The sequence below is a fragment of the Triplophysa rosa genome, linkage group LG11 (assembly GCF_024868665.1).
Source record: "Triplophysa rosa linkage group LG11, Trosa_1v2, whole genome shotgun sequence".
Lineage (NCBI taxonomy): Eukaryota > Metazoa > Chordata > Actinopteri > Cypriniformes > Nemacheilidae > Triplophysa > Triplophysa rosa.
In genome coordinates, this window is record NC_079900.1 from 9,058,284 (window position 1) to 9,079,346 (window position 21,063).

At 37.5% G+C, this 21,063-nt stretch overlaps 3 protein-coding genes across 4 annotated transcripts; all 3 read left to right on the forward strand.

The window, feature by feature from the left end:
* Positions 1-405: 405 nt before the first annotated feature.
* On the forward strand, positions 406-1,920 carry tmem86b (transmembrane protein 86B). Its single transcript, XM_057346654.1, has 3 exons — positions 406-858; positions 1,124-1,367; positions 1,466-1,920. The coding sequence occupies exons 1-3, from the start codon at positions 703-705 to the stop codon at positions 1,918-1,920; spliced, it is 855 nt and encodes a 284-aa protein (XP_057202637.1). The 5' UTR covers positions 406-702.
* Positions 1,921-2,856: 936 nt separating this feature from the next.
* Positions 2,857-5,772, forward strand: lrrc3cb (leucine rich repeat containing 3Cb). The gene is made up of 2 exons (XM_057346655.1): positions 2,857-3,065; positions 4,731-5,772. Exon 2 carries the CDS (start codon positions 4,801-4,803, stop codon positions 5,590-5,592), a length of 792 nt encoding a protein of 263 aa, XP_057202638.1. The 5' UTR covers positions 2,857-3,065; positions 4,731-4,800; the 3' UTR covers positions 5,593-5,772.
* A 2,126-nt stretch (positions 5,773-7,898) lies between these two features.
* Positions 7,899-9,413, forward strand: si:dkey-30j10.5 (uncharacterized). 2 transcript variants are annotated; one of them, XM_057346226.1, is made up of 2 exons: positions 7,899-7,952; positions 8,249-9,413. In XM_057346226.1, the coding sequence occupies exon 2, from the start codon at positions 8,282-8,284 to the stop codon at positions 9,170-9,172; it is 891 nt and encodes a 296-aa protein (XP_057202209.1). In that variant the 5' UTR covers positions 7,899-7,952; positions 8,249-8,281; the 3' UTR covers positions 9,173-9,413. The 2 variants fall into 2 exon arrangements, with proteins under 2 accessions (XP_057202209.1, XP_057202208.1); XM_057346225.1 differs by having other exon boundaries at positions 7,906-7,976.
* Positions 9,414-21,063: the final 11,650 nt, after the last annotated feature.

Genomic DNA, 21,063 nt, shown 5'->3' on the forward strand with positions numbered 1-21,063 from the left:
AAACATAATTTAGCTAAACCATTGCCATGGCAGTACTACACGTGTGTTGTGTTGACACGCCGGACGGAAGGGGGGTGGGGTTTGCTGTAACTCATTACCATTTAAAGAGACATGCACCAAAACGGGTTGCTGTGAGCATAGCTGTTTTTGACGAGGCAAAAAGTGTTTTGTTTACACAGCCATTAAATGTTTTTAAGCTAAATATGTTCCAGACATTTCATGAAGACCCATAAATCATACCAACTTTTTGAAAGTGCTCATCCGATGAGTCCTTTAAAAAGTATGTTTACATGGACATAATAGCGACATCTTTAGCATTTTAATACAGCTATGCTGCTGAAAGAAAAGTACCACAAGAGAACCTGAATAATAATAACAACTATTGTATAGAAAATTAACTACCATATCAATGTCACATAGGCCTATAGTAAGACTGAAAGGCAGAATAGAGAATGATTGAGAGAGAGAATGTTATCATTAATAAAGGACAGTATGTTTATCTGCCTGAACAAACCTTTGCTCTTACTGATGATGTCACTACAGGGTAATAGGCCATACCAGGGCTCATATTAGTGAGGAATGAGTGAGAGACAGACACCAAAAATTGGAGAGAGAGTGAGGGGTGTACTTTGCTTATGACTGAACAATCTGACAGATAACGCATCACTCAAATTGGTCCAAAGTCCAGACTTTCCCAAGCCGATGAAACACACTGGCACAGATTCACAGTTCACAGAGACTTTACAGATCTCTCAATTGTGGAATACCGGCTCCACATCCAAGAAGTGTTTAGGACAGAGGAGAGAGATGGATATCCTGGAGACAAGCGAATATGATCGCAGACAACGCAGGAACACGGTAATCACAGGCACACACAAAAACACCTGAGCACAAATGCACCTGTGCTCAGCTCTTTTATCAGATTTAACAGTCACGCTCTGCATGTTCATGCAATTGATTTGTCTTTCACACCAATACACACATCTCGTCTGATTTAACTCATATGAGTCATATAACACATGAACAAAGACATTTACATTCACATTTGTATTTTGTAATACTGTCACGTTATTTATGTGTAAATTATGCTTCATTCTCTTCTCCATTTCTATTCTTTTTTCAGTCCTGCGTTTTATTTCTGTATCTCCTCCCCTTTTTTGCATCCTGCACGATATATTTCTACTTATGGATCCCAGATTCTGCCCCATCTTTGATGGCTGCTGGCATAAAGGCCGCCCCTGTCCTCTCTCTGGCTCTTCTGGTTTTCATCTATAACGGAGGGTGGAGTCTACTGGGCGTGGCTGGAGGGTTGCTGCTGTCGGCGGGCGGAGACTGTTGCCTTATTTGGCCACAATTATTTATCCCTGGTAAAGACTCTCCCTGTGTCCATATCTTAGGTCTCCCAGAGCGTTTTTATTTTCTCCAAACTGATCTCTGTTTATTTGTCTCTTGTACTCTTATACAGGAATGGGCTGTTTTGCTTTGGCCCACATGCTTTACGCCTTCACGTTCCTCTCCTCTCGATATTCTAAAACATCCTCCTCCTCCTCAGTCTTCATCCTTAACCTCCTACTGTGGTCGATCGGTGGTGGAATGTATGTTTACCTGGTGCCCTTCCTCCGACTCGATCCAGATGCGGACATTCTCGTTCCAGCTATTGGAGGTTACGTGCTGCTCATCGTCATCATGGCCACGATGGCAACTCGTACACGTCGGTCACTCCTCATGCTGGGTAGTGTGATCTTTATGGCTTCTGACCTTACAATTGCACTCACAAAGTTCAATGTCGTTGATCTAGAATACAAAAAACACATCATTATGATTACATACTACCTGGCACAGATGATGATCGCGCTGGGTGATGTGAAGGCATGGATGGAGGCGGATGCTGATGACTTCCGCAAGTGGAAGAGGTCATAAGATTGCTCTGCACGCAGGGTGTTAGTTCAGCCATTAGCGCCCAGTCATTGTCCAAGTTTGTGTATTATTACTGAGAATGGTTCATCACGGTATAAGAATGCCAATGTTGGACCTAAATGCATAACGTTTGTACGGACGTGACTTAAATAGAATATGGACTTATTTTTAGCAAACCTTTGTTGAGCTGATGAAGGCCAAACTCCTCACCGCTGACTCTCCTGACAGTTTTCTCCTAAGTGATGTTTTTAAAATACTGTTTACTGTATATGTGTTAACATTGGGACTTAAGTGTCCAGAGCAGTGTGAGTCACATTTGAACAGAAATAAAGGAGACGAAACTGTATCACAGTGTATAAAAGACTTGTTTTTATTTATTGACTCCACAATCTGGAGAAATTTCTCTTTTTTTATTTAATTTATTTAATGGTTAGTGAATTGTATTGGATTTAATGGAAACTATGTCTACTGGTATCCCTGCTGAAAAAACAAGTTTAATGGTGGGATCCTACTGGAATAACAGCCAAAACACACTACAAAAAGGAATTTTGTAATGGTTTTAAAGGAAAAGCTATTGGGTTGTATGTTCTAATGGAAACCATTAGCACTTCTGTGATGGTTTTTTTTGTTCAGCAGGGCTGTGATGGTTTTTATAGTTTTTATTTTAATATTTGGAAATGGTAGGCTACATTTAAATGCTATATTTTGTTCTTATTTATTTTTGTTGTTGTTTACATTATCATATAAAAATGTAACTCTCTGAAATGTATTAAACACTGTAAATATTTTGACTCGTAAAATTAACAGCATATAAAGATTTTACTCACCTGTCGATTATGGAAGATACTAATAGCCAATCGCACAGCGCCATCTGCAGCTTATATCGGGTGTGTGCGATCTGGCTGCACACTCAGTTTTTTCATCACCAGCACACGAGAGGATGCCGCTTTAAGTTAGTTTTCATAAATGGTATTAAAAAATTCAGGATTACAGGTTGACAAAACATCTGCCACGTTGTCTGACGAAGAGAAGAAAACACTGAATAAACAACCAGCGGGAAATTGGGAGGCAATGCTGACAGAAGTACGACGCTCTTCGTGTATACAAGAGCACACGATTTCAGACATTACTTGGTCGTCTGCTAAACTGTAAGTTGCTTAAATTTTAATATTTTCAATAACTCAAGAAAATGACAGTTGAGTTATCAGTGAAAAATGTTATGCGGTTAAAACCACAACAGCATTCGTATCGCGAGTTGTCATATAGAGGGCGTGTTGATTTTTGAGGTCTAAGTTAAAGGGATAGTTCACCCAAAAATGAAAATTCTGTCATGAATTACTCACTCTCTTTAGATGTTTCAAACCTGTATAAATGTCTTTGGTTGAACACAGAGAAAGATATTTGGACAATGCCTATTTGGAAGAATGCGTAGTAGGAAAACTGTGTGCCACACAATTGTTTGTTATCCTACATTCTTCAAAATGTCTTCCTTTGTGTTTAACAGAACAAAAAATGATAAAGGATTGTAGTCAATGGTGTTCAAGAACTGTTTTGTTATCAGCATTCTTCCAAATATCTTTCTCTGTGTTCATCAGAACAAAGAAATTTCACCTCAAAGGTGAGTAAATGATGACAGAAGTTTTATTTTTGGGTAAACTATCCCTTTAACAAAAAGAGACTGAGGGGAGAACTGCTCAACCTTACGCTGAGTGGCAGCCGATAGCTGCGGTGAAAAGACAATTATGTTTTGTCATAAACTGTGTTATGTCTAGTGTTTGGTGGGCTTAATTCTTAAACCACTTTGTTACATATTACTATTCAAGTTGTTTCAATTTCATACTGTATGTTGGGTGTGCACCCTTTCATAGTGAGTGGGCCAGCTGTGATTCCATGATTTTTTTTACTGTTATTGGTCCATAGACAACTCAGTCAACAATTCACTGTAGTCTAATCCATATATTGCATATTTAAGTGTAGGTCACATTAAAGGGGTCATATGGCGTGAATACGTGTTTTTCTGTGTCTTTGGTGTTTTCTAAGTTGCCCTGCCCATGCATGTATTAGACACGTAAAATTGCAAAAATGAAAGTGTGGGAACAAAAGATGCATTCTATCTAAAAGCGAATGCTCACCAGACCTGCCTGAAACGCCTCGTGTAACCACACCCCCACAAATCTACTTCAGTTCGCGGTATGATTTGACTAAGACTGCCCAAATGTATACGCAAGCAAAGTGGGCGTACCTGTCAGTACAATTGCTTGGGAACCTGATGTTCCAAATACCTGTATGGTAAGAGGCGTTACATTTCCGTCATATGCTTGCAGTATTCGACCAATCACTACGCACTGGTTAACTGGCCAATCATAGCACACCTCGCTTTTCAGAGCGATGAGCTTTGTAACAAATCTGCTAGTTTCAGAGAGGCGGGACAAAGAGGAGATACAAACATGCACGGTATGTGGAAAATACAACGTTTTTGAACCTTAAATCGTATATACACATTTTATTACAGCTAAAACGAACGATAATATTTGTTTAGGCCGTGTCGCTTTAAATTAAAATAGAATCAAAACTAATGAATAATATGTGTTTAACTTGTCTTACGTGTTTGCCTTATGTTCTAATATTTCCTGCTTGTTTCTGTACATCTAATGTCTGAAATCTATGTTGCCACAAAGCCAGCAGTTGTCCGATAGTAATTAACTTAACAGGACCCATTTATCCTCAAAATAACTCCACAATCAGCAGCCATTGTGATAGCAGGGTGTCAGTTGTAATTGCTTCCTTTCGTTCTGTTTCCTGTTTGTTTACAGACCTTTGAGCTGGCCTGATCTTCTTTCTGTAGAATAAGCTTCCTCTGGGTGGATATGTCTGAGAACCGTCATGCTGTTGCCAGCTGTCTTTCTCTTGCTTCATCTGGCAATGACTTTCATTCTTCTCCATGGCTTGGATATCTCTGAGTCTCAGCAAGCGGAGCACGGATGCCCAGAAAGCTGTTTCTGCTTTGAGAGTGTTAACGGTGGGCTGTCAGTCCGTTGCAGCAACATGCAATTGATAACAGTGCCGCATGGCCTTCCCAACACCACACAGCATCTTTACCTGAACAACAATCTGCTGGTTACCATACCAACTGATTCCTTTTTAGACCTCCCCCTGCTGTGCAAGCTAGATATTTCCCACAATAGGCTAAACCACCTGGAGCCCGGAGCTTTCCGAGGTCTGGCTGACTCGTTGGTTAGCTTAGACCTTTCATACAACCAGCTGGAGACACTGGACCCGAATGTGCTTGGAGACATCCGAGCCCTCACAAATCTCTCCCATAATCCCTGGCTGTGTGACTGCCGTCTGCAGATGACTATGCCACAGTTGCTCCTGGATCCATCGTCCCTCTCTGAGGTCGTGTGTAACAGTTCTGAACCAGAGGTGTTGGGGGCTCAAGGTTTGCCCTTTATTCTGATAGCGACTGATGTTGACTTTTGTGGGGCGCTTCGGAAAACCACTGACGTGGTTATGCTGGTAACCATGTTTGGGTGGTTTGCTATGGTTATATCCTATTTAGTTTACTATGTAAGGCACAACAGGGAAGATGACGAACGTCACATAGAGTACCTCAAGTTTCTTCCCAACAGACAGAGCGGTCAGAAGAGTGTTTCGACACTTAGCACGTGGCTGTAAAAAAACACCATATATGTAAAATATGAAGTGGAGTACAACTATCCTCAGTTATGCAATGTACAATCTTTCAACTTTTTATTGTTTATAGGTTTCTCTTTTCATAGCTGTGGGAAACCACCCCTATAAGTATTCATTTAGTTTCAGTTGTTGTTCGTTAAATTGCTTAGGAGAAATAAAAACAGAAACCAATGAGACAATTGTTAAAATGCATAGAGCTGTAAAATAAGTTCAGATTTTATTATTTCACAAAGGGGGCCTGGAAATGAAAACGTTTGAGAACCACTGGTCTAGACAAATTAGTTAAGATACAAAAGACATCTCATTTGGGATTTTTCTTTCTTATTGATAGATATTTTTAATCAATTGAATGTACTGTTTTAATGTGTTAATCACCTTAAAATCACCTTAAAATTGGCTTAGGCATTTTTATCATGTGAGTTTAAAAAGTTCATAAAACTATATATAACATTAGAAAAATGTTCACTAGTAACCTTAACTAGTAAGTTTTTGTTTAAAAATATTACCTTGTTGGCTAGTATGTTTTCTGACATTAGTTGCATTATGTGAAGATGAATCTGGGTCAGATCATTTCCTGTCCTCTAACATAAGTCCCATCTATAAAGATCAATAAACTGCTTTTAAAAATAATCTTGCAGGATCTTTAATAATCTACAGTAATCAATGCATGGATCAAGTCATGTTTAAATAAAATAAATGTTGTGTAAATGGGAAATTCTCAAGAAACTGTAACCAAATAGCTGATAAGACAAACAATTCTTAAGGGAACCAATGGCTTGGTTAAGATTATGTATTGTTAAATATCTGATTGGGATTTTTTTTGTGATAATACTTTAGAGACCTGAAACATGCTGGCCTCAGCATTTCAGTGGTTTTTAGGAGATCAGGCTCATGTTCCACAATTTCTTTCTTTCTCGCTGACCTTGGTTTCTGTTTTGTGTAGCTTATTGGTTGACACTTAACACATTTTGCTGTTTCATTTCTGCATCATGTGTTCCTGCTGGTCAGTTGGTATAGCACAGTATAGCAAAGATCATGGGATGGATCCCAGGGACCTCAAATACAGATCACACATACAATGATGCTCTGTTTTTTCTGTAATCAAGCCTTTGTCTCTATTATAAGTTTTTAATGTCTATACCATGTCTTCAGTCTCTTCATATATGCACACTTGATTTTTGTCACTGCTGTGTCCACTGGCCATATATTGTTTCTTGTATTGAACTCATATTAACAAAAACAAACCTCAGGAGTGACAAAGTCATGTGAAAAACTGAGAGAATGCAATTGCTAAGACACATAAACGTTTAGGCATATTCCTTCAAATACAAATTTTTGAGAAGTGCCTAAAATACATGTAAAACATGTATTTGTTTGTTTTCTTTGCAGTATTCAAAATCTGCAAACATTTTTTTTGTTATTTTGACCGGTTTGTCAAGTTTAATTTTTTTGCCGCAAAATGCAAAATAAAAAACAATATCGTCATCTGGAGAAATGTTGTTACTAGTTCACAGAATGAAACAAAAATGACCATTTTACTTAAAGAACCAAAAAAATAGTATAAATAATAAATTCTGCGGCTATATATTTTTTAAAATATTGCTATTTGTACTTATGGATAGATGCTAACTGCATTTAATTGAAACTACTTGTACTCTGCACAATGACAATAAAGTTGAATGTAATGTAATAAATAAATTTATCTTAAAAGAACTTTTAGTAGCTTTGGATAAAAGCATCTTCCCAGTACGTACATAAATGTAAATATGCTAATTTTTAGAAGGAATTAAAAGTAAATGTAAATGCTATTTAATTAAACCATTTAATTACTGAAGTAAAACTAGGGCCTGTATCCCAGGGAGACCACACGTAAAAGACCTTTGAATGCATGAGCACTTACTGTAAGTTCATATATGCAAGACACATTGCTCTAATCAGTATAACATGACCGATCTTTTAAGATCCTGAAAGACAAATGTCAACAAACACTAAAGATGAACCCAAACAGTAGGTTCAGTGCAGTAGTAAAGCTTCATTTTGTGTGCCGTTTGAAATGTGTTTACTTTCAAATCAAAAGCTTCTTCATATCACGTGCTTTTCAAGAAATGTTCAGTTTTGACCTTTTTACCACATATTCATAATACAACAGTAAAAACACAAGCATGCGTTTGTGGTCACCTGACATGGCACCTGATGTGGTGGTCAATTTTGAGACATTGGAATTTTTCTTTTGTTATTATCTGTGCAAATATGATTGGATAACGCTCCGACCACAACCCCTATAAAAAGAGAGGCCGAGAAGCTCACACCATTACATAAATATCATCAGATCAACTCACACAGTAAGTCACGTACAGGATATTCAGGTAAAGCCATAATGATTTAATCTGGAACAACCTTAATTTCTTATTAGTACAACATCCATTTAATATTTAATGTAATATGTATATATATACAGTATATATGAAAGGGTTGAGGATTTGTTTGCGGATAACACTTGGTTTCATATTTTGTATTTAGTTGACAAGCAGATTTGTTATGGTGTGACATAAGTGTCCAAATAATTTTAAGGCTAACATATATAACTGCAGAGCTTATTTATCTTGAATAATAAGCAAATGATGTGTTACCTCCACAGAGCTAAACACCACTTTCTGAACCTCGAACCAAAATGTCAGATTTACAGCCAATCACAAAGCTCAACGTCTCCACCAATGTGGATGAGGAGGAAATCTTTGGAGCTCAAGGCTATGATCTCCTCAACGGTGACCTTAATGAAGGCACCATTCCGCATAACCGTGTCTTTCTTTGGTACAAGAGAGAGTGTGGCTTAAAGCCAGTGACAAGGATCCAGCTTTCCTTCAATGACTACATGAAAAATGGTCTGGCAGATGCTGGATATGAGCTGGTCAACAGGGATCTGAACGCAGGAGTTCCTGGAGATCACATTTTCCTGTGGTACTTCTGTGGCAGCACTCAATACGACATTCCCATTGTGAACTTACAGGTCACCAAGGATGCAAATGAAGAACCTGCTCTTCTGAGAGACGGCTGGGAAAGGCTGGGCTGTGACCTGAACCGTAACGCAGGAGGTTGCTTCATCTACCTGTGGGTGAAGAGAGCAACGCCAAGCTACATCTGTGATATTGCAGCAACTATTGACTACACATCTGACCAGCAACATTTTACTGATGGCTACACACGCATCGATGAAAATGTCAATAGGCGTGCTGGTGGAAACTTCATTTTCCTCTGGTACCGCCGCTCTTCCGATGAAAGCAAAGGTCTCTCGGCTCTTGAAGTATCTAACACCTTCCAGGAGCAGGTGAACCTCCAGGAAAAAAAGTTTAAAAGGATCACTTTTAATCTCAATAAAGGCACGCAGGGGAAAGATGTCTACCTGTGGTACTCCAAAGAAGGATGTGGAGAAAAGATGCAATCCATGGCTGTTCTGATCAACTCTAAGACCTGGATGGTGTATCAGAAAAATGGCATTTTTGTTCTGGAGAAAAATTTGAACGAGGGCAACAAGGGAGTAAAAATGTATCTCGCTTACAAGTAAAATCACATATTCCACATTGCTGCCGTGCAAGAGCTGTGCCAAAATTATTTGTTTTAAATGTTGCAGCAGAATAATCAGTTAAATAAGATATTATGAAGGAGTGATCATTATTAGATTCTTTATCACATTGTTTTAACAGAAATGAAAGTAATCAGGGATTTAAAGAAATGTATTCTGATGTACCTTTTTCTAGCACAGTTGTTATAATGCATTATAAAATAAAGTCAATCTTCATCAAAAAGAGGCTTGGGCTTTTTACATGTGAATATCCATCTGTGGGACACCAACAACTGGTGCAAAGTAACTTTTAGGCATATCAAATCTTATATGTACAATTATATATTACAAAAAAGTGCATGGATCTTGTTTGGTAATGGCTCTCCATGCTTGGACATCAATCTGAAAAATGTGTCCATTTTAATCATGTGTTCAAAGCACATCTTATTCTCCATATACTGTCATCAACATGTGTTATCATGCCCTCACACCATTTAAAAAATATGTAAATGAAAAAGTCCTGCTTCACTTCCTTTTTCCTCATTGAACACATGGGAACATTATCTGCCAGCAACATTCTTAGTTGTCAGAATAGTTCTCCTGCTTTGAAACTCTGAGAACCTTCTTCTTTTGGTGTCTAAACTTAGCAGTGTAAATGTGAAAAGTATTAACTTTCTATCTCATGGAACTCAGGGGGAATGGTATCAGACATCAAAATCTCAGTTGTCAGATACTGTTCCCCCTGCTTTAACTGGCCACATCTAGCCTTGAAGGGCTTCAAGTTCAAGCAGGGCCAGTCCAGTGGCCCCCCTGGTCTAGTGGTTAGTGTTTTGGCTTTGTGATGGCAGGTTGGTGGTTTGAGTCCTGCCTCACTTTCTTTTCCCCTCATTGAAAACAGGGGAACCTTATCTGACAGCAACATTCTTAGTTGTCAGAATAGTTCTCCTACTTTGATTGAAACGTTTAGTCAAATAAGGCCGAAACTCTGAGAAACTTCTTGTGGTGGTGAAAGTCAGCAGTGTAAATATGAGACATGAACTTTGTTCGGAACACTTTCATCTGTAAGGATACGTTCCCCGGGATAATGCACAACATTTGGAATAGCAGGCTTAAAATCACAGTGTAAAGAAGTATGAATTGGACTCATGTATGTTTTTTTTATTGAACACGGGCAAAAGTATTTGATTTTTATCTCAGATTTAAATTTTTTATCTTTAACGCCTTAATATACATACATCATATAATTACTGTCATTAAGTATTTATTTTCATGTCCAATAAAGAACATTTTACATATAAAACGCTTAGTTTTGAGTTCTTCAGTGAGCAAAAATAGTTCTAGTTGAGCACAATGGTGTAATCGTTTTGTGAAGGCCAGATCCAGACAGGGAACCAAAAGTACCTAAATGAATTCATTATAATGATCTGTATCTACAGTTTCACTATCCCATCTTTGTAGATTTACGATGATACACAGAAAGCGATTCTGCTTTCTGTCCACTAGGTGGCAGCAACACATGCGTGATCGTGGTTCGGCATGGTGTCCCGTGTGTCTGTGAGCTACACAATACACACGACCATCAAGAAAAGTTACACAGAGCAGACATATTGGATGTATTGAGAAAACCTATATCATGCACTATTAAATCTCCATGAAGAATCATATGAATGCATTTTGCAGGTGACTTTACTGATGGTGACTTACAGTGCATTCAAGAGTATTTGAAGAGTTTGGTTCCAAAATGAGATTAAATTTCAAAACTCATGTTTTTTATTGTGTTATCATGTTTTTATTGTGTTAGTTAGCTGTGTTTTTTTTAGTTATTATGGCTTAAATCAAAACAAACCAACTGCAGTTTAATTGATATTAATTGGAATGCACAATAAAAAACATGACTTTTGAAAAGTTTTAAAAATGGAGTTATCTCGTTTTGGAACCAAACTCTTCATTTTTGATCCAACACGAACAATACTCAGGTTCAAAACAACAAATAAGTAGGCCTACAACTAAAGTCAGTTATATGGACATGTTCTATTTTTAATGTAACATGCTCCCCAAGAGAAATATGCCTTTCGTTCACTTATGTAAGAGGTTTCTGGCCTGGTTTTAAAGCATCTTCTGCATGAGTCACTCAAAGTGGAATTTCCTGTCATTTTGCACTCTTGTCTGAGATCAGATTGGCAGCTATACTGCTGCGATAGGGACAGATAAGACTGTATTGACAGCAGGTAGCTTACAGTACACAACAATGGCAAAATCACCATGGCGCGATGTGAAGAGGTGATACATGTAGGCCTAAATGGGACAGATAAGGGTGTGTATTTTTGCCCACTTTTAAAAAACTTGAAAGCAAGTTAAAAAAAGCCAAGAGGCAAACAATTACCTTAATATGTACAATGCCGCGACCTCAGCATAGCAAACCTAACAGTATACGGTAAATGGTGTGTGTGTACTGTATGTGTGAACATGGGTTTTGGAAAAATTTTTCCAGCATTTGTCAGCACAGGGCACATTTGGGGTTTTCTGCTAAAGTTATCAGGGATGGAACACAGGAGAATTATTTGTCCTGACCATGTTTATGTGTAAAAACCTCAGTATTGCATATTTTAGCTTTTATTGTGCTACATTTTTTGTTGCTAAATCTAAATTGCAAATGACATAATCAACAAATATAATACCTAGAGGGTGGTTTTAAAATGTTTAATGTTGTATTTTTTTACTTTCTCTTCATCCGCACCAACAGCTTAACCACTAGAGTGAGTTTTGAGGGTCATTGAAGATTATCACAGTTTATTCTGTTTGTTGATGCTTGTTGCGTAGGAAATAAACACTTTGACCATTAAATAGCTGGAGGGATAATATAGAGGTGAATGTTTAATCCGTGTTAAAGACGTGTGTGTACTGTGGACTCGTGTTCTGTAGTATCTTGCTTAGTAGAGCAATTCGACCCTTATTAGTTACATTCTCAGCTGCTATGCTGGAGCAAAAATGACAGAATCGCATCCATTTTTCTTCTCCATTGCTCCTCGGTGACTAGAGTAAATAAATAGAGTACCAATACTCTACCTGTCAACAGAAGATGATTTTTGTGGTTCGGGCAAAAGCAGGAGCCCAAGCAACTCACGTTCTGTTATTTGTTCCGTTCTTGTGTTTAGACTATCTGAGCAGGAATTTATGACCAACTGTACAAGGTCAAAGGTTTTCTCGTTGGTTAACCACTTGACCCGGTGGTCACCATTAGACTGACATACTTCATACTTTGTGTATGTTTTTGGGTATGTTTGTGGAGTCTCTCTGTGAGTTTGTTCTGTGGGAAGGAGTGTCTACGTCATTCATTACCATTAAAGTCATGACCCTATGAGACATGTTGGAATTCGGCACATCCACTGCGTCTGTGTGTGTGTGGAGGATGCTTGAGAAGTGTGCTGTGGGAACTCCTCTCTAGTGACTTGAGCCAAGAAGAACTTCTTTTTTTTCCTCGCTTCCACATGAGGAACATCCACTTCCTGCCTCTCTGCTAGAGTGAACTGCTGTAGTCACTTATGTGTGCTGTCTGTCTGTTTGTTTGTATTATGTATGATTGTATGTGAGTCTCGCCAGAACAAATAAAGCTCTCGGTTGTTTTTGCACTTATTCATCATTCATAACCATAGCCATTCATAACAGTTTCATGCCTGTATCATGTATCACTCGGTTCAAAAATCATTATGCCTTAATCATATTTTTATTTGCATTTGGCAATATGGTATTAGCAGACTGCCCTCTGGGCACTACTGTAGCTTTAAAGTTGGTGTTCTTAAAATTGTTTCATTTTCTAATGATGACAATTCACCAAAGTCTAGGTGTCTCTCTCTAAAAAAGTAAAAAAGAAATAAAATAATGACAGAAAAGGCCAAAATCCTTGGCAGACAATGCCAGCCAAGTGATGTCATGTGATTATGCAAAAATCCCGTGAACTCAGAAGCATTCCTGGCATCTCAGTCATTGGTTTCTCTATGGTTTCTCTCAGTGGAGGTACGAGGGTGTGATTTTTTTCTTCTGAGAGTTAAAGTAATCATTCCACAGTGGTTTCGACTGGCAAAGGATTTTTAAGGGGCCACAAATATAAACATGTATATACATTTTCAATCAAAAGATTGGACACATCAACTTAGCATTGGAATAGTGACCAGAAAATATTATTATTATCTTAAAACTACACTCTTAAACATAAAGGTGCTTCACAATGCCATAGAAGAACCTTTTTTGTCTAATTGGTTCCTTTAACATAAAGAACCTTTCTGTTTCACAAAAGGGTTCTTTGTGGCGAAAAAAGGATCTTCGGGATGGTTATTTTAAGAATCATTTGACTGACTGGTTCTTTGTGGCATCCAGAAAGATCCTAAATAACACGGCAGATAATGCTGTTGTTATCTCACCAACCAGTTAGAAATTTTTTTCATTTTTGTTTCGAATGCATGATGTTCCTTTGTTTTTAACACCTTTAAAATGCTTTCCAAGCAATGTGCTTTTTAAACCTGTCCAAGTATGTAAAACTTGAAAGCACCGAATGGAATTACTTATGAAAATATTGTGTGTGAAACAACATGACATCATTATTTTTTCATGACAGTCCTGGGAAACCTGTTGTTTGTGTGTTTATGTTACGGTTCTCGAATTTACCACAGCCATTTCATTCACTTACAGGTATGACAGGAATGGCTTCGGTTTTGGTTTCCTTTAAACAGAAGCTAATAGGAGAATCGTTGAAATGACAAGGATGGGTGGGTTCATCATTCTGGTGGTATTGTTCTGGTCTTGCTATAAAATGGTTTCTACTAGTCAACTGTTTAAAAATGTGTTCACTGTGGTCTGATGGTGCTTTAGTACACTTTTTACAAACCACAAGTATTAGATCTTACATGTTGAGGTAAACATTCACATTTTCAAACTAAACTGAAACTCAAAAGATTTTAATGTTTTCATAGTTTACAATTTCCTTCTAATCTACACAATGGTATGTCTGCTGGTTTAAAACATTTGCGGATTCGCTTGATTTTGGAAACACATAAAATCACATTAGAAATGTATTCAACCCATAAATCATGAAAGCAAGAAGGACGTTGATAACCAAACAACACTGGCCCCCATTGACTTCCATTTTATGAGTCATTTATCAAAATATATATTTTTGTGTCCCACAGAAGAATGAGTCACATGCAGGTTTTGAACAAGATAAGGGTGAATCAATTATACAATTTATTTTTGTGTGAACTCTCCCTTTAATTGAGAAGGTTATCATTTTTCCAGATCTATCAAATGCAATGCAAATATGCTGTGCAGGATGAGTGATTTTCCATGACTCTCTGAAGAGTCAATCTGTGGTAAGAGACCCAGCACTTTCTTACACGTATTTTATATAGTTTTGTTTGTTTTGTCTCAGTTTCAACTGGTATTAATGCAGTATGCATGATAGTCAGCCTAAATATTGGAGTTGAGTTAGTGGCTTTTCTGTATGCATGAACTGCATTGCTTAGCATTTCTAGCCCCTTTCACACAAATGCTTTTTGAACATGAACCACTTTGGCACTGTTTCCTGTGCCTAAACACATTAAAAATAAACATAACTTCAAAACTGTGGTAGGGCAAGCTGGACTTTCAATGATGTGTGCACCACAGAGAGGAAAATACTGCTGTTCAGGTTACTGTAGCTCTATGTAAATATAAATGTGACAGCATGAGCTTGTGTTAGACAAGCCTGAAACCGCATCATAAGGGAACCAATAATAACAGCTTTAAAATCATCACCAGTTCATATGGAGCAGCTGCAGTGCCGTCTATATGTTTGTCGGGAGCGTCTGTGCAGACAGAATTTTGGCACAGATGACTGTTGCTGTATCAGTATTAATGTTCTGTTTTGCGATTTATGATGTCTATGAGATGATAACCGCATTTGTGGGAGAATGGATTTACCTGGTCCGTCTGTTTGTAATATGCTTAAGTTTCCATTTAAAACCCTTTCTGTCTGAATATACTTTCGGAGTCCATGGGAAAGTATTTGCTTTTATCTTTAGGTACATGGTGATGTACCATATTTTTAAAAATGGGTGATGAATCCATTACACTTATGACTGAAACATTTGAATGCGAGTGTTTTAATGCGAGTGCAAGGATATGATATTTAGAGCTACTCTTGGTTAAGCAGACAAAAAAAATTGGTCTGAGAGACTTCGCACACTTTATGTGGTGCATTCCATGAGCCGAACAGCTGGAGTTTTTCTGTCCCAGAGCATCCCTTCATTTTTTCCAAAAAGAGCACGGAAAAGTAAAGCAAATGCCAGTTTGGAATGAATTAAGTGGGAAAATGATGATATTCAGCCTTTTTTCAGAACGGATGTGTGTGTCTCTCGAGCATCAGATTCCTCTTGTTTGCTGACAGAGGTTTATAGCATCTTTTAGCTGAAGCGGGACGTGCAGCATTGCATGGCCTCTGAGCTCTGGACAAATTCCTAACTGAAGAGATTGGAGGATGTGACCTCCTCGCTGTCTCTGGCCTGTAATTTGTCCCATTGACAATAATTGCATAATGACGTCTGCTTTCTCTCTGCCCTACCATGTTGAGATGCTTTCCCAGAGCGGGGATAAGGAGCACGGAGCGGCTTACGTAAGACAGCCATAATGCAGAAAGGCATCATTAGAAAAAACATTCAATATATTACAGAAAGAATTACATATTAGAATTATATTAAATATGTAACTAAATAGTTAAACATCATATAATTTTGAATGGGTGACCATGGGTGTTTTCCAAGCAGGGTGATTTCCATATTTGGCAACCAGGATGCCAGGCCCAAGGATCAGACAACACCTTTGGGTATCCTAGCGGCACAGTACTTTCTGTTTTTGGGAGTTTCTAGGAAATAATTCTATATGAGTAAGTATTGCTGATGTCATGCTACCTTGAAACGGGTGTGTCTTTACTCTAAACCAATTCTCCAGCAGTTGAAGGATTACACAACTCAAGCTTAATTGAAAAGCAAGGATATGATTGTGTTTAAGAGCAGACACACCTGTCCCGTGAGCCTCTGATCACCTTGAGATGAAAGAAGTGCTCTTCAACAGGGCTGTTTTTGTCATAAAACAACACCACTTAGAATGTAATTCGATGTAATCCACAAACAAAATGAATTCATTGAGCTGTGGCTCAAAATATTCATCACCTGAATTTATCTCACGTGTCGAATCACTGATGTGAACTTGCTAATTAAAGGTTGCTTGATTGCTTAACCAGTTCATCTGAACTCAACCAGGGTCTGAGACATCAAAGATAAGCTCTTAGTTTCCAGGCATTGAAGTGTCCTGTAATTTTCGTGTACTTCTGGATGTGTTAGAATAATGATGACTGTGATGTGGTGTGCTGCATGTCCTCTAAAGACCCCAGAGACGTACATCTGTCCACAACACAGCTATCATTATGAGATGAGACGTATCCTGTCATGTGGTTTTTGTGTCTTGCAAGTCACTATCCATGTAGAGTCAAACCACAGGGGACAGATGTGCCGGTTATTGTGAGGAGATTATGTAAAGTGTTTCACACATGTGCCTAAAGGTGTCTCCATTTGACATCAAACATGAATAAAATGTTTACGTTTTCTTTTATGTTCTTTTTGTACTATTTGTTCGTCAGAGTCAAAATTGAATTTTCACACCATTTGCCAGAATATTCCTTGCATCAGTAAGGGTCCATTTTACAGCAATGATCAGGATTCCGTGAAGTTTTGCACAGGGACTGTATGTTGTTCTAAATGCCAACACTTAAACAAGAATCGCAACTTAAAGGGATAGTTCACCCAAAAATTTTAATTGATTCACCCTCTTGTCATTTCAAACCTGTATGACTTTATTTCTTCTGCTGAACACAAATGAAGATATTTTGCAAAATGTTGGTAACCGAACAAGAGCGGTACCCACATTAAGGGAGAGTGACTGAATATGGAGACAGACATTGATAGCAAACATTACATTTTTATGTAAATGCCTATTGTTTTGAACTCTTTGACAGTTTTAAAATACAAGTCTACATGTTTGCAATTGTAAATCTCATATTTTCTCATATATGCATTGAAGCATTTAGCAGATGCTTTGATGCAAAGTATCTTACAAGAGTTAAGAAATCAATTAAAAGAGTTTAATCGTATGGGTGGTGCATTTGAGAAGTGCTATGACAAATAAGCAGGTTTCTGCAATGTTAGACAATACCTGCTGAAGGATGGGTTAGTCTCCATTAGAATGTCATGCTAGTAATTCATTTTTCCTGATTGAGAAATGTTGACGTCATTCTTTTTTCCATCAGCACTCACACAGGCATGAACCAACATCTTTCTGTGATTCTCACACTCATTCAGAGAAAAAGGCCAGTGTGAATAAGATGCTTGTGTGGTTTGACCGTTAGCTCTCAGCAAAATTCATTTCTGTTTTTTTCACGCTCATACACATATAGTCACAGCCACGGTGTTAGTGTATCTGCGTGAATGACTGGAAATTGACACTATAATAGTTTGATGAAGCTTTTGCAACAGTAATACACATCATCAGCATTAAAGCTATGTACTGCATATGAAATACAATAAAGGCTGCTATGTTTTTGGTCTCTGTAAGAGGTTGACTGTGCGCAAGGGAAAACAGGCATTTAAAAAGTATTCATAAAGCTCAAAGGGTACAAAAAGCACACAAAACATACACTCAGTCACATTCAGAATGTTTTATGACTCTGTTTCAATGGAGGCCGTTATATTGTAAGTGTATTTCTCATTTGGGAATCCATGATGTTTTTTTTCTTATGTGGCTTGGTTTATATGGAGCCCTTACCTTTGAACTCTGCCGTCTGGTTGAATGCATTTACATATGAGGTTTTAAACTGAAGGAACCTTAGACTTAGAAGGTTTTCTCTTTCTCACTGCGGGACGAAACCCTAAGGAGCAGCACAGACCATATAGGAGCTCTGTTTATCTCCGTGTCAGAGTCTGCACAGGAAATCTAGGAAATTCCTAACAGGGATGCGGAAATCCGTCCGCTGTGAGGGGAGCTGTACTGCACACACACAAACGTCTGTGTAAGGATTTTGCTATTGTGTGTACTAAACTCAATAATAAATGTCCGTGTTTGTCATATGTGAACACACTATGTAAAATTTCACGTATGTTTAAAAAGCTACATAAATGTAAAATTGCAAAGTAGTGTGTGAGATTTTCCATCTGTGCCATGGCTCACACATATTTAACCACATTTTACAGCTTAACTAATTCATAACCTTAAACTCTAAATATTGGAGACACTATTGGATCCAAACCACAAACCCGGTCTGGAAAATGTGGAGTTCCCAGGCAGGCCGTCTAACCCCACCAATCACGTGAGCCCCTTAAATTCTTTTCATTTGTGGCTTCAAAGTCTAACTTCACTTTTATCATTGTGGTAAATAACTTTAAACCAAGTACATAAACACACACAATGTAAAGTGTTTTTAACAAAAAGTAAATGGTTGACAGGTAGAAAATGACAGATTGCAGCTGTATCAGAAAAATATTTATATTTAGCATTATAGAAAAGTCAAAACTAGACAAAAGTACAGTCTTGTTGGCTATAAATAGTAAGATTAGAGGATGAAGGAAATATACTGGAATCCTTTCTTCAGGTGTGTTGTTGAGACACCTGTCGTGTGATACATTGTTCCTATTCTCTTACAGTAAACCATGCCCTTTCCTGAGAATATTACACATTCTTGACTTGTTTCCAAGGGTACAATGCCCATATACACAGTAAACACATTTTTAAAATATGGGGCTGACCATGCACAGTGTTTTTTTTTCAAAAAATGTTTTTCATTTTTCTTTGCATCTCTATATATAGATGTACAGTGTACAGTGGAGAACTCGGGTCGCTCGCAGTGCTGCTGTACATCATGTCAGCACACAGTCTACTGGACCACTGGCGACGACCTTACACAGTATTAATCATAGATGTATTTCTTTTTTTTAAACTTTTTTTGTTGTTGAGTTTTTTCCATTTTTACAACATCAAAAAGAAACAACAACTACAACAAGTAGAGTAGAGTATGGGTGTATTCTGTTTTTACATTTATAGTTACATTAAATATATAAACATACAGTATATTCAGACATGTAGATCATTCATTGTTTACATTGTAGTATTCAATCCATTTCTCCCAGTATTTTAGGAATACATCCTTTTTAAATCTCAAAATAAATCTCAATTCTTCCATATTATATATTTCTTTAACAATTTCTATCCGTTCATCAAGTAAAGGGGTGTCCTGCTTATACTAATTCCTAGTAATACTCTTCAATCTTACACGCATGCATTAATACATTATATTGACAAGATACACATCTTATCTCAATGTTATGAAGAAGATGTTTTGAAATTCCAATAAGACCATTTTCCAGAAAGATAATATTTTTGGACAACTCTAAAATACATGTAGATGGTCAACATCAGCCTGACCACACTTCCTCCAGCACAGCTGTGGTGTGGATAATTGTCTGCTTTTAATTTTGGGAGTAATAAAAAAACGCACCAAATTTTTCCACGCAAATTCTGGTAAAAGTCTTTATTATCCAGATTATAGTTTTCTATTAGATCAGCGAAACCTTTGAATTTTCCATGTGTGACAAATGTGCACATTGCTGTTAAGCCTTTAGTTGCCCATTTCTTAAACCCTATCAAAAAGCCCTGGTTTAAAATTATGATCATATGCCACCCATCTTAACCATATAATTTGATTTTGTAGGCTATACTGTTCGATTAATTTGAACCATATCTCGATTCTGGTAACTGAAATCTTTTTTAAGGTCATTTATTTTTCTTTGTCTCCTAAAAGACACTGGATAGGCAATGCTTTGTCTGCTTGTTCTATATTTTTCCATTTAGATGTGTAACTAGGGTCAAACCAACATGCACAGTATCTAATTTGTGCTGTGTAGAAGTATTCTTGTAGATTTAGGGCTAATCCTCCCTTATCCTTTGCTAGCTGTAATGTTGTATATTTGTTCAAGGTTTTTTCCCTTCCTAGATGAATCTTGAAATTATCCTGTCCCAGGCCCTAAACTTAGTCTTAGGGATCATTACTGGCAAAGCAATGTAAGCTAGTAAACGATACAATAATCTCAGGACAATATTCATTTTGACAACTTCTATTCTTGCACTGAATTTCATAGTTAAAGTTGACCATCTCTCAATGTCTCTCTGAATGTCCTTGTTAATGCTATTCAATTTCTACTGTATAGTTCTGGATATTCTTTTGTCAGAATTACCCCCAAATATTTTACATGTTTAGCATCCCAATTTAGATTATATGTTTGGCTGATTAATAGTGTTGGGGAGTAATTAAATGTCAGCGTCTGAGTTTTCGAAACATTTATGTTATATCCTGACAGCTTTCCATATTCTGTCAGTAAGTTTATAAGTGGATGAAGAGCATCTTCAGGGTCCCTATAGATAATTACATCATCTGCAAACAACCCAATTACATGATTTTCTTCTCCAATTCTTACCCTCTTCACTCTGCCTAACTACTTGGGTTAAGGGTTCGATATAAAGAGCAAACAGAGTAGGGCTAAGACAGCAACCCTGTCTCGTTCCCCTTAAAGGTGTCTGTCAAATGTTCATTCATTTTTATAGCTGTTGGCTCTTAATAGATTGTTCTAATGCACTGATGTACATGTATTTCTACGGTATTTTCCGTAAAATCCTTTAACTTGAATCATCATATAGAGAGTCAAAGAAAGTTACAGTCAGACATGACACAGACCCAGCCATGAAAGCATGTGCATGTAATACAGCATTACAAAGTATTACAAATGTGACTATTAACATAGCAATTTGAGTATACTATTGTT

What these genes read in the sequence shown, in the direction of transcription:
- tmem86b (XM_057346654.1), top strand. Translation starts at nt 703, where the DNA reads ATGAAACACACTGGCACAGATTCACAGTTCACAGAGACTTTACAGATC. An exon ending in GCAGACAACGCAGGAACACG is followed by an intron (nt 859 to 1,123) that starts GTAATCACAGGC and finishes TTCTTTTTTCAG; the next exon opens with TCCTGCGTTTTATTTCTGTA. An exon ending in GCCACAATTATTTATCCCTG is followed by an intron (nt 1,368 to 1,465) that starts GTAAAGACTCTC and finishes ACTCTTATACAG; the next exon opens with GAATGGGCTGTTTTGCTTTG.
- lrrc3cb (XM_057346655.1), top strand. Translation starts at nt 4,801, where the DNA reads ATGCTGTTGCCAGCTGTCTTTCTCTTGCTTCATCTGGCAATGACTTTC.
- si:dkey-30j10.5 (XM_057346226.1), top strand. Translation starts at nt 8,282, where the DNA reads ATGTCAGATTTACAGCCAATCACAAAGCTCAACGTCTCCACCAATGTG.